The following is a 16,011-nucleotide window of genomic DNA, read 5'->3' on the forward strand; positions in this document are numbered from 1 at the left end:
TTTCCCCTCAACTTCAACTAGACTTAACTAGCGCAGAAATTTAAATTTTTCGTTATCTGTTAGCATTTGTAGATAACAGGGTTAAACTTTCTTGAGACTGAGTTGGAATAAATAGGAGCATGGAGTCATACTTTCAGTATCTTGATATCCTAAAGCATACCTTTACCGAAACTTGATAATGAGGCCATTGCATATGATGACAAAGACTGGGGGATTTGATCTCCCGATGCTCTCAGGTATCAGTACACTTGATTTAAACCTGTAAAGATCGGTTGCTTCGTCGAATGATTCTAGAGCAATACATTGGTATCTCAGTTAACAAGACAAAACGAAACTTTGTTTCTTACAAAGTTTTTGTGGTTTTGATCTATCTTAATTTTGAGAGCGGCTCAAAGAGCTAGAAAACAAATCAAAGGCGTTACCTGGAGTACAGACCAAAAGTATAGAAATAGAATGCGAGACGGATCCCTTGCTAAGTCAGAAAAGTTGGGTGCTTAGATTGACGAGTTTTGCTATATCTCCGTCCATGTTTGTCTCATTGTCCCAATCCCAACTCATCATGAACACTGACAGGCTTGAATTTACATTTGACCTTCAGTTGAGTTACTTTGTCAATGCAAATAATCTTCTTTTTCTGTCCTGTCCTCTGTCAAATATTTGGTTGCCAAATGTATGTAATAATATCTTCTTAGATGGGATTTCTTTTTTACTGTTGAATTCAAAGATCAGATATGTTGGGACAAAAGAAAAGATAAAACTCTGCAGTTGATGCCGTTAGACAAAGTACAAACTATCTTCTTTTATCTTTGCTCCCAAGGTGGAGATTCTCAAACTATCTTCTTTTGGAGCAGCCAGAAAATAATTTCTTATTCTTTCTTTTAAAATTTTCTAAGAATACGCACTTCTAACTCATTTGTTCGTCCTGGCAGCGAAGTTGAATGTATTTATCCTCAACTTCCTCACAGAATCATCCATAAGCTAAAAGCAGAATAAGTTTCCAGAAGCAGCTTTTCTTCTGTAATTGAGTTCTGCATTCAAAAGAAAATCAATCCAACCCCATAACTATATCTGAATGCCTGTTCCAGGCTGGTAGGAACAGGGTTCAAATCCCCTTGTTCTAATGTATTCATGATTTGCAAACTGACCTCTTGTTCTCAACAGCTTTTTTTTTTTTACTATGGAGAAAATTGACTATTACAAATCTGTTGAAAAGATTGGAAGCATAATTTTGTTTTACCATGTTTGAAGTATTAAAAATCCGAGGACAATTTTCCACAATTAGCTTCTTTAGCTTAAACTGAGTCAGTGGTAGAATTCAAAAGCAGTTACAAACATCTCTTTTAATTCACAAAAAAAGAAAAAGAGTTAGAACAGCCAATTTTAAATTGTTGAAAACGAGTTCAATGTAAAAATGGTCACAATTTGTCCTTTCCACAAACAGAAAGAATGATCAAGTTCATTTCTTTTCTCCATCAACAAAGATCTGATTTGCTATATTGACGCTTCGAAAGTCACTTCATCTGAATTCCTTTCGCAGATAACGGCCTGAGTTAACTTCTTGATGGGAATAGGCGTCCCTTCCTTGACCAGACCGACAAGCTTTTAGGCTTTTCCTTTTGTTTTCCTAGTTTCCCACGACAAGAAGAGTGAAACATTGGATTCAAAAATGGGTTTTTGAGGGCATGCAGCTATGGCCGATTATATGGGAGAGTAAACTTCAAAGTTTGTTTTTTCCTGCTGCACCATTTTGCCTAATGGTTAGATCAAATCGTGTCTGCAAATTTAGTTGGATGTGCAATTAAGTTACTAGAAAAACAGAACGTGTTAGTATCCTGGGTTGCAATTGCAAATCATTAACAAATTCAAGGACGTAACTCCAAGGATGGATTGGTAATTTAGAAGGTGAGAAGAGACAGGAAGATCTATACTCATTACTTGAAAAACAAAGGAAAAAAATAATTTGAGATCGAATTTTGTAATAGGTATAACTTCTGTATTCCTCTTATAGATACAAGGGCAAAATATAGACAGCTTTGTTCATGGTCTAATAAAGGGTATTAGTACAAATTGATTCTAACTAGATATATACATTCAGAGGGCCACCTCTGTTTCAAATGTTTCTTATTCTAGAAAGAATGTAAATCATTTGCCAACAAGAAAAGAAAAAACAAATTAAGTAACAAAGAATATACTTTGGTTTTTAGCTCTCTTCAACCATCTCTTTTATCTGGCCATCCTAAACTTTGTCAATTTATCGGCATTGTCCTTCAGCTTAGTTCCCATGCCTGCCAAGAAGAACGTGTTCCATCTCTGTAAAAAGCTTCAACACATGCACTCTATGAAGTGTTCAATTTTTTAATTTTTGGTTCTTTCTTGCATATCATATAACTTGCTGGCAAGGACAATGATTGGAGTTTCAGGTTACATGATTAGCTGCTTCACCATGGGTGGGATTTTAGGGGGAAGATTGGGTTTTTTACCTGCACTTTGCCATCAGATGTCCCAATTACCAACATGTCTTCATTTCTAGTCAGCGCCATGGAAAGAACTTTAGCATTTGTACCAGCTTGAAGTGTTTCTACTTTACTGAGCTTCTTTTTACTCCAAATTTCCACTAGGCCTCCCTTGCACCCCAGATAGATAAGATCTGAGCTTACAGCCATTGAACGCACATCGGAGGTTGATGGCAGCGTCCCAACAACGCTTAAGTTTGAAGTGCTCCATAACTTTTGGTACAAATGGATTTTAAGGTTAAAGTGTTAGCATTAATACTTAATTAGCATATGTGCTCCCACTGTCACTGGACTACTAAAATGAAGAATCTTAGAAACAGCAAAAAATCATGTACTGGTACAATATTGCAATCTTTTCCATTCAAGTACCTTCACAGCAGCTCCATCCAAGGGAGAACTGGCTGAATACAGCAGCCCGTCATCTGCTTGCAATGCATGTACTGGGCTTGCTTTACTTAGTAATTTTCTAGAGCCACTTTGGATAGTGCTGACTGTCCCAGTCGCAAGATCAATTTCCTGTGAAGCAAAGAAATTGAGAAAAGAAAACAAGAGCACATGTGAGATTTTTGTTTATAGTGAAAGTGTATTCCAGAAACTAGTGGTACTCGTTTCTAGTACCTGAATGCTATTATCATGACAGCCACAATACAACTTTCCTTGCACCAGGGTTAAGCACTTCGCATATTTCTGTGGATTTAGCGATTTGGACGCTCCACCCCAAGAGTGCACCTGCCGTTGGAATAAAAGAAGTGCATTTCAGGTTATTTTTGCATTCTGTTTCAAATGTACCTGACACTATTGGTTCAAATATGAAGATGGAAACCAAGTGAAGTATAATCTTTAGGATGAAAAGTTCTTCATAGCACAGTTCTCAGTTTCATAAAGCGATCTAATTTCAACTGAATGCACTGATGATATAAGTTCGGAGGGCTAATAGACTTACCTTGATGCCAGCTCCTTGAGGAATGAAGCATGAGATACTGTTTGAAACTAGTAGATTGTTAACGTGATCCTTCATTTCATGAACTTGTTCACAGTGCATTACCTTGCCGCCAACGGCCCATACCTACAGGTAAAAATTGCCTAAAGTTTAAGCAGCGATAGTTCTTTGTCAATGACATTGACCTAAGAAATGTATCATTACCCTCACTGTCCGATCAAGTGAACCACTGTACAATCTCTCAACTGACTGCAGTATTGCAAGGCTAGTAACAGCTTTGGTGTGCTCCTGAGATTCCTGGACGAGATGCATATTTCCACTCTTCATTGCCCAAACCTTCATTGTTGAAAAAAAGAAATGCTATCGGACTCGAATGCAATAGGCTCATTTGTATTCACCACCATTTGTTAGTACTAATGTTGATCTCTTCGTTCATGAATTTAGCAAATGAAGTCATTGTAAAAGATTCATTGTCCAGTGATTCATCTTTCCATGGGGAATTGATGTCCAATTTTAGCATTCATTAGTTTCGAGATAATGGGATTGCAGTGTTTATTCTTCGGAGAAGTTATATCACAAGTCTGATTTACTTTCTGATGGACATTTCTGCACAGAAAAGCAGACCTCTCTATCACATCACATCCACAAATTGATGGTTTTATGCATTCAAAAGATCTTTAATTTCCTCCCTCAAATAAGGTTCTTTTGAATAAAAATTTCAAGAATCTCACAGATTCTAACTGCCAACAGCAGATTGTATTCATATTTCTCCAGCTAAGGTACTATAATATAACATCACCCAATATCTCTGCTCATACTCGTATTGAAAACACGGAAAAAAAACTTAAGTCTTCTGATTTTTCGAATCTTTACATACTGGCCAAACAAACAACAAAGTTGAAGGAAACAAATTCACTAACTCACCTTTATTGTACCATCAGAATGACCAGAGAATATTTTGTCTTTGAAGCAGATAACTGATAGAACTTCTCCATTTATGCTACAATCTTCTGAAAGTAATTCTTTATGATTCCACATATCCTGCATCCAATGAACAAAATTAGGCATTTGTTTTGACCAGACACTGAAATTACTGCTACATTACTTACAGCACTGGACTCATGCTCCTCTGACAAAAGTTTTAGCATTTGGACTGCAAATGCTGAAGATTTTTTAAGTTCTCTCAAGCCCTTCAAGATATCCTTCATGTGAGCAGCCAGATCCTGAAGTCCCTCTGAAATTTGCGATGACTGTGATCAGAACTACATTATCTTTAACAAATGATCCAATTCAGATAGTAACCCTGGAAAGCAAATGATTACTGAGCAAAATGAAATACGTTTAGGATGTGCTGTTTTTTGGCTGCACATGTTTTGCCATGTATTTTTTCTTCTGAAATTTTAAGAACTTAACATATAAACCTCTAAGGTAATTTACCCTTATGAGGATTCATGCAAGAATGGCTTCTAAAAAATCCATAAAGATGCTGATGTTGTAAATATTTCTTTTCATGCACAATTATCGCTACTTTTTGCTGCATAATAATGTTGCTATGTAATTTGTCCACTAACCGGAATCACAAATGAAGCTGTTTAATGCAAGCATGGAAAGTAATTTGTCTTCATTATCCTTTGAAGACTTGAATATTGACACAAAACGCTTCATCAAGCATACTCGTGCTGCTCCTCGTACCCCTGTATCTGGAAGAATGGATAACATGTGCACAAGCCATGTAGCTGCTACAAGACATGCTGAAGATAGCTCTGCATATCTACTTCTTAAGCCCTCTGCTAGGGCCTCAAAGATTATACCAAATTCATGAGTGACTAGAACAAATGCCATCTTTTTCTCCCACTTCTCAGCAGAATTATCTTCCTCCTATACATCAAAAAAACCAAACAGAAGTACTGAGAAACTTAATGCTAGTGAGGCTGCAAGAGATTTTTTATTCCTTGGTATGATTAGCAGAAAGGTACTAGGGGTCATAAATGGAGGACATATGTCTACTTATATGCATCAATACAAAATCCAATGCTGTAACTACAGAGAAATGCCTATGCATAGATGAAGCCAACCATATTTTCTTGAATCTCATCAGGAATGCTTCCAAGTTGATCTCTTTTCATCCTTTTATTTCTGTTTACTCTGGCACATTTAAGCAGGAAATCTCTTGCCAGGGGTTTTCCTGCAAGGGAAAATCTTCCTTGCAGAGAAACAATTGTCTCAGCAGCAGCTATTTGAGCAGAACGACAATCAGGATTCTTGAGGCATGAAATCAAAGCATCTATTGCCTCTTCTCGATATATACTCATCTTTCTTGGTTCGACCTAAAGGTTATAAATGTAGCAGTTTAATAGCCAAGCTAAATCATCAAAGACATAAGCATGCATGTATAATTTTACAGACAAACTTGATAGAAACAGACAAGACATAGTGTTAGTACGTTGTGTAGAGAGAGAGAGTGAGAGAGAGAGAGAGAGAGAGGGACAATCTGAATTCTTGAGGCATGAATTCAAAACATCTATTGCCTCTTCTCAATGTATACTTGTCTTTCTTGGTTTGACCTAAAGGAACAAAGACATAATAAGCAAGTGTATTTAATAGGGAGAACATACCAGGAGATCAAGTTGGAGTAGAAGGCCAGCTACAACAGGGCATTGTTCCTGAGGAGCCGCCTGTAGATAGATGAGAAGCATGTGCATCGTGCTAAAAGTACCTTCATCCCTTATGATATGCAGAATCTGTTCATTAAATGTCCTTCTGGAGAAATTCCAAAACATCTATTCAGGTCTATGCTATGTTAAGTTACTAACTCAAATCAATAAAGCTAGGAAGATGTACCTCTCCAATTTGACTAATTCTGATAGGAACTGCACTATCTGATAGAAGTCTTCATCATTTGCCCCCACCAAGCTCTCTAAAATAGGACACAATTCAGCTTTATCAGCAATCATGTTCCTGCACTTTCCATCCTCCAGCATGCACCTCAACAAAATGACTATAGCTGAAATCTTTTCTTCCCTTACTTCAGCATCTAAGCTTCCCATTATGTACTCAATTCCGTTTTCAGATATCAAGTCCCTAGCAATTTCAGATGTCCGTACTTCCTCACCACTATTCAGCAGTTGACCAAGCAGTAAAACAGTAGCTTTTTTTTGTTTCATGCACATTTTCAGTAAATCCTCCTCTCTTGTCGTAAGAACGGTTAACAAAGGGTCAACTATGTCCATTTCAACAAGGCTAACTGCAGAAGGTCTTAATAGATAAACCAATACAACAGCCTCCAGCAATCCTCTCTTGAAAAGAGAAGCAATACATTCGACATCAGAATCAACTCTGGTTAGTGTTTGGATCACATTGTTATCTCTTAATCCTAGTTCAGACAGGAGGAAAACAGTAGCACTCAGGACTCGGGGATCAACAGAATTGAAAAGAATCTCCATAAAACTATTGATTACTGCAGGTTTTGACATCATATTTTGAACATCCATCTCGATTTGCAATTCCTGCCAGAACTGTTCAATTAGCAGAACTGCCATTTCTGAATCCTCCAGTACTTCTGATGTACAAAGGTTGGTAATTGCAACACGCAGCTCAGAAAGTTTTCCCTCAATGGTAGCTTGGCTTATAACACAATTTGGAGAAGCAGACCGTATCACTGGTACAAATTTTGGTTCATCTAGAGGCTGCAAAGTTTCAGATTGTCCAGGAACTGTATCAGAGTTTAGTTCTTGCCAACTTGCAATGAGACGTTTTAGCACATAATTTGTTTTGGGCAGCATGGTGCTTTGCAGCTTCTGACGTGTTATTGGGCAGGCAGAGTTCCCTCTATCAATCCACTCCTGGATTGCTCTTCGTTCATAAGTCTGACCAGTTTCAAGAGTCACTGGATCATCAAAAACGTGAGTGGTTATGGGACAGACAAAGTCCTTCGGTGGTGTAAGCTTCCCAGAACCAGGTTGATTGTCCATGTCTTCCATGAGAGGATCTGGATGACTGGAACATAAAGGAAAGTAAAGACAAGTTTGTAGAGAAGACATTAATAGTTGGGTGATTGCTTTTTGTATCACCTACCCACTTGATTCTGCATTATTTGTCTGCTTTTCTTTCCTTGTTTGGCTCTCCCTAGAGGCCCTAGAGTTGAACGATGCCACCTTTTCAATATTTTCCTACAAGACACAGGGTTTGTTGGAAAAAATAAAGGGATTAGCATAGGTAATTCAGTTCATGCAGAAAGTTTGTCTTTTACTAACAGTCACCTCTTCTTCTGCTCCAGATCCTGACGAGTAACAGTTGCTCAAGTTGTCATTGGAGAAAGACTCCAGCTCAGAATCAAAGTTGAAATTTCTGGGTGATTTGGATTTTCTTGTTGATCCTTGTTTTGTGAGGACATTTGGAGAGACTCTTTCAGGATAAAATGATGGAAATGTGGAAAAGCTTTTTCCCCTGCTGCTGCTGTTGAACTCAACTGATTCATCTCCTTCAGCCCATATCGGCTGCATTACCATACAAGAACAACATTTGAAAATTTTCTCATGGGAAACTATAGCTATCAAACTACTGCTTTATTTCAAAGTATTTCAGAATTAAAATGATACTGCACACATACATGTTGCAATTTGCATATAGTTGGAGAGATCCCTAAGAAAAAGCCAAAAACAGTGCTGGGTACATTGATGGAATTAGTTTTTATGCACACATTGAGATGTCACGGCTTAAATGGAAATGCATTTCGAAACTTCATACATTTTTACTACCACCCCAACTGATTTAATAGAACTAAGCGCAACTGTTCTGATGGCTGAATGGGAGTTTCATTTTCCCATATATATATATATATATATATATATGTAAAAGTAGCTTTCCCTCTGCATCACAAATCCAAAGAGCTGAACAGGCGAATTCACATGCGCATTGAGAAGAGCCTATGCAATTTCATACTTTGGTCTATGTTGCAAAATAGAAACACATTCAAGAGTTTCAGACACTCTACATGTACATTTGCAAATCTAAAAAAAGTATGTGTATACATGTATACAGCGATGTATGAGTTAGAGCATATGTATGTAAATATACAGAAGACAGATGCTTATATTTCATATGTTACAGGTCTACATACTGCCTCTATAAATTAGAATTTTGATGCTTGTCTACGAATCATGTTCGATTGTTTCATGATACCACCAGGATAAAAGCTAGATATATTTGGAACTTGCAGAACTGAAGCCATGGTTGGTGTTTTGCAAATATATGCTTAATAAAGGGATGATGCCACTTCCACCAAGCAGAACAATAACAAAGAACTGCCAATAATTGCTCAAATCAAGTAAAAGGAATACTGTCAACAAACTTGAACACAAAAATTTCAGGGCAGGTTCTTAAATAAAGATAAAGAAGAAAGAAAGAAAGAATAAAATTATGTAGACAAGAGACATTACACTCGGGCTCTGAGTGATTGTCTACAGGACAATATCAGTTGTAGGCTTACCATTAGGACCATGAATGTGCATTTAAAAAAAGAAAAAAAGAAAAAAAGAAGCGCCCCGGTTACAGTAGTCAAGCTGATTACGTCCCAGCCTTTACTGAACCTTACTAATTGAAATACAAGTGCAGAAGTCAAGACTAGCTCTGAATCTTATTTTATTTCTCAATACCTTTTTCATTATTTTGTGTCCAGGTGTATTGCTCATGACGTAAGATGAAAACCACCAACCGAAGGGAAAAACTAGGAATATAACTTCTAGAAAATAAGGTATTACATTATACCGTCCGTTTTTCATGCTGTGATCTCTTTTCAACTTATCATCTTCTTGGCAATCAAGTGTCTCAGTTTCATCAATTTGTAGCACCACCACGGGTGGATCAATCAATTGGTTCCCATCTTTGATTTGCAAAACCTCTCTAAAATACCCAGCAAAAACCTTGCAATTCTCATCAAGAATATCCTCATAACCCCTCTCCAAGTCTTTCAATTCCAATGTCTGATTGCGACTCATATTCTTCAATAATCTTGTCGGAGACACAACCACTGATTGCTCATCACTATCATAACCTGAAGCCAAATTCTGCGATACATTTGACAAAATTCGCGACCTCCGCTCATTGTACCATTCAAGAAAAGGAAGAAAATGAATAAGAAACAGTTCCTCGAACAGAACAGGTGCAATCTCCAATCTCGTCAATGAAGGGTTAGTTTGGAATACATCGAAAAGACTAATGGCAGCATCCGCAGAACGGTTAAAGTGGGAATAAATAAGGGATAAAAGGAAGGAAGAAAATGAGTTCTTGGGGTAAGATAAGAGAAGCTTTTCCGCAAGGCGGAGAGACGAAGATTTAATGGAAGGGTTAGTAGTGGTGAGCGCATTTTCAAGAGTTTCAGATGCTAGTTTCAGAGGTTTTAAAGTGACTTCTTCAGAGGGTTGAAGTTTTTGGAGGAAGGTGGAGAAAAGGCGGTGGCGGAGGTCGGATTGTGAGAGTACTTCTGAGAGGTAGGCGGTGGTCTGCTGAAGAATCTCAGCAGGAGCATCGGCAGTAGACATTGGGGTGGCGCCAGGAGTGGTGGCTGGATGTTGGCTCAGGAATTGAGCTGAGTCTCGAGTGGGGTTTATGTCTGGTAATCTTCCCGAGGTTGTTGGACTTAACAGGATTAACCGTCTCATCGCTGGCGCGAAAGCTCAGGGACGGCTCTACAAAATGACCGTTTTGCCCTTCTATTTTCCATCTCCTCCGTTTTGCTTGCATTTATGGGAGTTAGCGTGTAGACCTTTTGTTCAATGACAAAATTTAGTTGTTAAGGTGCTGCTTCAATTCAATTCTAAGGAGGACCGACCAATGATTTTGTATCCTAATTTTAGCTTATGGCTATGATTATTAGTCGAGTTCTATACGTATAAATATTGGGATTATGGTAATAGAAAAGACTTAAATGAATGGCTATAAAAAAATATGGCAAGAGACCTCAACGATTATTAAATTATTGCTTGCGTCGACTTTTAACCATCAAACAATTTTTCCTCACAAATTAGTCATTAAATTAACTAATTAGCACACCCGTGATCATTTCATCGATTATTGCTTTAATCTACAAATAGTTAGGACACATGTCAAATGCAAGGGTTTATTTATTCACCATGTATATATTTTTTTTATCAAAAACTGTTTCACGATCAAAAGTCGACACGAGTAATAATTTAATGGTCGTTGAGATTTTTTGTCCTAAAAAATAAATAGGATAGGCAAGGAGCCAAGAAAACAGACCTTGCCATTTAGGACAACAATATTTGGTCCTAAATTAGTTAGATAGTTTCAAGAAATGGTTTCAAGGAAAGATGTACATGTCATCCTAGCAAATATTAGTCATTGGTTACTCAGATAATTTCAGGAGTGAGATTTAAAGAACGTGATTTTTAACAGGCATTCATTGCATGACAAGATTTTAATACTTGCATTGTAGCAACCTTGTTACAAAATGGTATGGACAATGAACTTTACTATGCATATGCCATAATTATCTACTCCACAGCTGCTTGTTGAAGAACTATATTCACTCAAATCCCAAAAAATGGATGAAAAAAAGATTTTTGGGACTCTGGATTTGTGACAGGAGAAAATCCGGCAGCATGGAAGGTGCAGCAACTGAAAATTCTTCGTGCAAAGTTTTTAGATGGAAAATGAGAGGGCTAATTGGTAAATGAAACAGTTCAAAAATCGCGTACAGTTGTCAACTTATTGCTGGGAACTTGGCTGGACCAGGAAAAATAGGACTACTGGCGTAAACGTCACTGCCGCCCGGGCCGGCTGTGGCCGTCGGCGAACCATTCAAACATAAAAAAAAAAAAGAGTGTAAGATTGTAATGAAGCGTCCAAAAAACAAAAAGGCTCCAATGGGTACACCAACAGAAGCCGAAAACAATGTTGTGGACTTTGTCATTTTGGAGTTTATTCTAGAGGATTAGAGATCCAACCTTGAAAATGTCATTTTCCTCGTTTACGAGATCAGCGGTATAATATCCCAATTCAATGAATTTGATTTGAGTTTATAGTATGAATCTATCACCCTCAGTGTCCTCCCATCTCTGCCATTTGTTAAGGTAATAGCCTAATAGGTACAGCTGCAATAGATAATGGGAAAAAAAAAAGGGTTTTTTGTGAATGGTGTCATTGTTTACAAAATCTTGTTGTCTCAGGCTGCGAAGACTTGATGGCGAAGTAAATGATGAACCACCCTTCCATCTTATTTAATAATGTTGCAATAGTATACAGAGTTGCTGGAACATGAAGCCACAGAATCGGCCAATTAAGCAAATTGTGAAAATTTGTGAATGATGTAGTAAACGGTTCTCGACCAAGTTATACATATGCAATGATGTTGCACTTACGATACAACTTCTTCTGTATTATCATTAAACCATTTATAGGAAGCACTAGATTTTCCACAGGTTGCTAAAAGTGGTATCTCAGGCCCAAATCATTATGTTAATAGCTCTTAATATTCGGGATGTTTATATGAGTAAATTCTTAAATTGTGATGAAAAAAAAGTTTTTCTACAAGGGGGTAATTTTTGAAGTTAGTTCCAGGATTATGATCTTCGCATTTGTGAAATGCGAGTTCAAATACTTCGCATTTCACAGATGCGAGGTCAGTCTCTCAGAAAAAAAGGAAAAATAGCTCGCATTTGTCAAATGCGAGCTGTATTACCATTGCATTTGTCGAATGCGAAGTACTCAATCTGAACACAACACCCTTGAGGTCGACCACAATACGCGACCATGAGGTCGCGTATTCAGTGGTCACGATTACAACCTGCAACCGCAAAGCTAAAAACGCGACCCCATGGTCGCGTATTGATCCCTCGGACATAACAAAACGAATATGCGGTCAGTTTCTTCATTCTTCTTCTTAGTCTTCCTTGCGTTTTCTCTCTTCCAAACCCACCCAATTCACAAATCTTCATTTTTGCTGCATAATCTTACTAAAAGCCATCAACCCAACAGCTTTTGAGCATCATACAGCCTTTCTAACCGAGAAATTATCAAATCTTTTAATCTATAAGAAATATAACTTTTTTGTTATTTATATACAAACAATTACTAGTAGATAAAATTTTGTACTAAGAGCTCACATTTGCTAACTTCTAATTCGTGTGAGTTTTAAAATAAAAAAGGATTTATTGCTCTATGATAAATGTCAATGCAAAAACAAAAATGATTGTGTGCTCCTAATAAAAAAAAGCAAATTTTGAATATAATTTTCTAGGAATTTGCATTTATCAGATGCGAGATACAGTAAAGCCGAAAGCCTACTAGTTCGGTTAAGATTTATTGCCACAAATTATTATCAAGTATTGATGGCAATATTATGGGATCTTTTTTTTTTTCCAGTTTTGATGAATTTAGAGTCTTAAGTAGTAAAATTTGTAGAAATTTTCATTGCAAATTGTAAATCATTTTATAATTTGCAGTGAAATCATAAAGCAAGGGAAAATGGCATTACAACTGAAGCAAAAAGAAAAATCATGGCAAAATATAGATTCATGGAAAAATCATGGCCACCAAGAAGAAAACGTGACCACAATACGCGACCTCATTTAGGGGTCAGAAATCATGGTCGCGTATTACAACCTACACCCGCAAAAATCATTTAGGGGTCAGAAATATAGACCTTGCATTTGATAAATGCGAGGTTGCTGACCAAATGCGAGGTCTATATTTCTTTTTTCTTTTTTTTTTTTGGGTTTTGTTGGTCGCAAAATTCAAGGGACTTCGCATTCAGCAAATGTGAGCTCCATAAGCTCGCATTTGCTGAATGTGAAGACCCCTTGGACGGAATCTAGCACTCAAAATGCCCCCTTTGTAGAATTTTTTTAAAATTCATCGTAATGTTAGAAATTTCTCATGTTTATATGTTGACGGACAAATTCCGACTGCTTTATCGCGCCAGAGAGAAGTTTGTGAATGGAGGAAGCTTTCAATTCATAAGTCTACAGGAACTAAGGATTCAGTAAAGAAATGAATTTAAGCAAAACAACGACTGCATTATGAGCTGCCAACGGAGCAAAAATTGCAGCTTCATTGGATGTAGAAGAACCACCACCAGCCAGATCTGACAGTGCTCTGATTGTTAGGAAAGGAGTCCTTTGCTGCAGACACACGAGTGCAATTGCTGCGCTTTCCATGTCAATTGCTGTTGCATTGAACTTTGTATACACGAATTCGCGATAAGCAACATTGTCAACGAACACATTTGCACTAATCCCTCTTTCCACCCTAGTCACCAGCGGCCTTCTTGGTAAACAGGTTGAATTCAAGCAGCCTTCGAGCTTTATTCCCTTTTCAAACAAGGCATTTGGCAGAATGAATTTTCAAGTTCCTCAGCTAAAGAAAAATTGAGGATTTAATGAACTGAGTTCAAATTGAGTGAAAGAAATGGAGGCACCTCAAGTTTCTCAGCAAGTGAAAAATATAATTCATTGACAGGAATCCAAAAGGCATGTTGCCTGATTTCAGGATATCCATCTACCGGAAAAACTTCTTCCGGTTGATACCAAACATTGTTTAGAAGGTTTTGGTCTTTCACGTTACTGTTGAAATCAGAGAGCTCGAGGTAGCCAACACTTCTTGTGTAGTCTCCATTGGACTCTAAAGATAGTTTATCTTCAGGTCCATCCCCATACCTCTGCTCAGTTTAAAAATGGTGACAAGGAGAAAGATCATCAGGTAGTAGTTTCGTGCAAAAAGAATATGTTTATAGTTTTCAGGAACGCAATCATTAGCGGGAATTCAGCAAGGAAACTTAAGCCGACAACGACAATTTACGTTGGCAAAAAGATAAATGAATGAGTGAATGAGACAGACAAAGAATTTCTGTGCTACGCGACCTGCAAGCCAGACAGTCTATTTTCTCTTTGACTAGTTCTGAAACGATTGAGAGCGATGGAGGTAATTGAAACCGGTGTGATTTTCTTACCTGCCAGTTCCAGAGGCCCGTATGTGCCCAATACTGTGGGATGGTAACATCACCTATTTGCAATTGAGGATTGGCATTTTCTGCAATACCAATGTGAAGAATTCCCTTGATCTTGAATAGACTTAACAACAACTCTGTGGATACACCTGCATTCAACTATGTAATAAACATTTCAAATGGAATTCTTCATGCTACTCAAACTGAGGAGAAAAAAAAATGCTACTCAAAATGCATTTTGGCCCCCCGGAAATGTGCCCTCTTCTCATTTTGCCTTCAAAGTTATTGTTTTGACTCCAAAAGAAAAAAAAGACATCAACCATGTATTCAACCAGCATACATGGCTCGAGTTTAAAAGGATAATCAGTGTAAATTAGCACTCACCTAGGTATGCATCAGCCACTCAAATCGAATCAACATGAAACAAAACACAGCATATTTCGAGAGGGTAAATTGCAATTTATCCCAAAAGCAATCCAATCAATGAAGATGAAAGAAATTATAAAACAATACCATGCTTAATCCTGTCATGACCACAATGACCCTTTTATTTTCCACCTTCCCAATCCGAAACCTTCTTCCTGTTGGAAACAACGAACAAATGCATCATCATCTGCTAACTATATACAGTGATGAAGAATTTAGAGTTGGCTGATATGAATGACTTGTCCAGCATCAGATCAAATTCACGTACCACCAAGTAAAACAAAATTTATGTCTCCCTCGCTACTTTCCATAAAAGGTTGAAACATTAGTTAGCTCGGAGAATTTGTCAGCTTGTATATTTCGTTACTCCAGCAGGAAAAATGAAACTAAGTTACTAACTAAGTTCAATCAAGATCACGGGAATGTTGTATTACCAGCAACATCAATGTAAGGAAGCTTGTCGTGCGGGACAAAACTTGGAGATTGGAGAAGAGGGCTCATCTCAAAACTGTTTGGGACTACAATGCCCAAGTATGGACCCTCCTGGTTAACTCTCCTGATGTTTGCCCATGCATAATCGGAAACTGCAGCATTTGCTGATCGAATAACATTAACACTTGCTAATATCACAAGCCATTCCAGCAGGAACATGACTAACATAAAAGGTCTGTACATCTTCTACTCTCAGCCCAAGGATTCCTGAAGGAGAAGACCTTGTTCATATTTGTACTAGCTAGTAGAAGTCTTGGGTCGTTGATAATTGAATGGCGGACCCTAAAGCCTAGCAGGAATAATCAAATCAAAACATGGTGCCCCACGGAAGAAAAAAGAGCCAGACAAAGAGATTCTTACAATGCTAACTGCCAATTAATTAGCCAGTTCGATACTAGCATAATTAATTTGGCAGTATAGCTACAAAAAGCAATAGGAAGTTGTTCATCTTTTACTTTGTTTCTGTGTTATGTGTCGGTATAGGATATTATTTTCCTTATTAAGCTAGAAAATTAGTTATTTGACGTGAAAAGTTTAAAATATGCGCTCGGATAGAGGCCAAGTTCTAGATAAACTTCCAAAAAATCTTCCAAAAAATCGAAATTTGTAAAATTTATGGTATTAATTTTTTGAAGTCTATAAAAAGCTTAATTAAGTCTGAGTTGTCGTTTGCCGAT

The 16,011-nt window shown here is 37.5% G+C and overlaps 2 protein-coding genes across 3 annotated transcripts; both read right to left on the minus strand.

The window, feature by feature from the left end:
• Window positions 1-1,969: 1,969 nt before the first annotated feature.
• Window positions 1,970-9,993, minus strand: LOC113773500 (putative E3 ubiquitin-protein ligase LIN). Its single transcript, XM_027318144.1, has 14 exons — window positions 9,213-9,993; window positions 7,707-7,949; window positions 7,528-7,622; window positions 6,295-7,449; window positions 6,069-6,213; window positions 5,529-5,780; window positions 4,563-4,703; window positions 4,378-4,494; window positions 3,658-3,789; window positions 3,457-3,579; window positions 3,132-3,242; window positions 2,883-3,029; window positions 2,481-2,726; window positions 1,970-2,285 (listed from the first exon to the last, which is right to left on the minus strand). Exons 1-14 carry the CDS (start codon window positions 9,990-9,992, stop codon window positions 2,268-2,270), a joined length of 3,705 nt encoding a protein of 1,234 aa, XP_027173945.1. The 5' UTR covers window position 9,993; the 3' UTR covers window positions 1,970-2,267.
• Window positions 9,994-13,353: 3,360 nt separating this feature from the next.
• On the minus strand, window positions 13,354-15,516 carry LOC113776071 (bark storage protein A). 2 transcript variants are annotated; one of them, XM_027321144.1, is made up of 5 exons: window positions 15,277-15,516; window positions 14,930-14,997; window positions 14,420-14,575; window positions 13,889-14,128; window positions 13,354-13,781 (listed from the first exon to the last, which is right to left on the minus strand). In XM_027321144.1, exons 1-5 carry the CDS (start codon window positions 15,500-15,502, stop codon window positions 13,443-13,445), a joined length of 1,029 nt encoding a protein of 342 aa, XP_027176945.1. In that variant the 5' UTR covers window positions 15,503-15,516; the 3' UTR covers window positions 13,354-13,442. The 2 variants fall into 2 exon arrangements, with proteins under 2 accessions (XP_027176945.1, XP_027176946.1); XM_027321145.1 differs by lacking the exon at window positions 15,277-15,516 and adding an exon at window positions 15,111-15,126.
• Window positions 15,517-16,011: the final 495 nt, after the last annotated feature.

Source organism: Coffea eugenioides, chromosome 6 (assembly GCF_003713205.1).
Source record: "Coffea eugenioides isolate CCC68of chromosome 6, Ceug_1.0, whole genome shotgun sequence".
NCBI classification, from domain to species: domain Eukaryota; kingdom Viridiplantae; phylum Streptophyta; class Magnoliopsida; order Gentianales; family Rubiaceae; genus Coffea; species Coffea eugenioides.

Excerpts from the sequence above, each read along its gene's own strand:
- LOC113776071 (XM_027321144.1), bottom strand. The coding sequence starts at position 15,502 with ATGTTAGTCATGTTCCTGCTGGAATGGCTTGTGATATTAGCAAGTGTT. Across the intron at positions 14,998-15,276 it reads TCCTTACATTGATGTTGCTG|GAAGAAGGTTTCGGATTGGG; the intron begins GTAATACAACAT and ends TGTTTCCAACAG. Across the intron at positions 14,576-14,929 it reads TCATGACAGGATTAAGCATG|TTGAATGCAGGTGTATCCAC; the intron begins GTATTGTTTTAT and ends TTTATTACATAG.
- LOC113773500 (XM_027318144.1), bottom strand. The coding sequence starts at position 9,992 with ATGTCTACTGCCGATGCTCCTGCTGAGATTCTTCAGCAGACCACCGCC. Across the intron at positions 4,704-5,528 it reads ATGAGATTCAAGAAAATATG|TCATCGCAAATTTCAGAGGG; the intron begins GTTGGCTTCATC and ends TTCTGATCACAG. Across the intron at positions 3,243-3,456 it reads CTCAAGGAGCTGGCATCAAG|GTGCACTCTTGGGGTGGAGC; the intron begins GTAAGTCTATTA and ends TTCCAACGGCAG.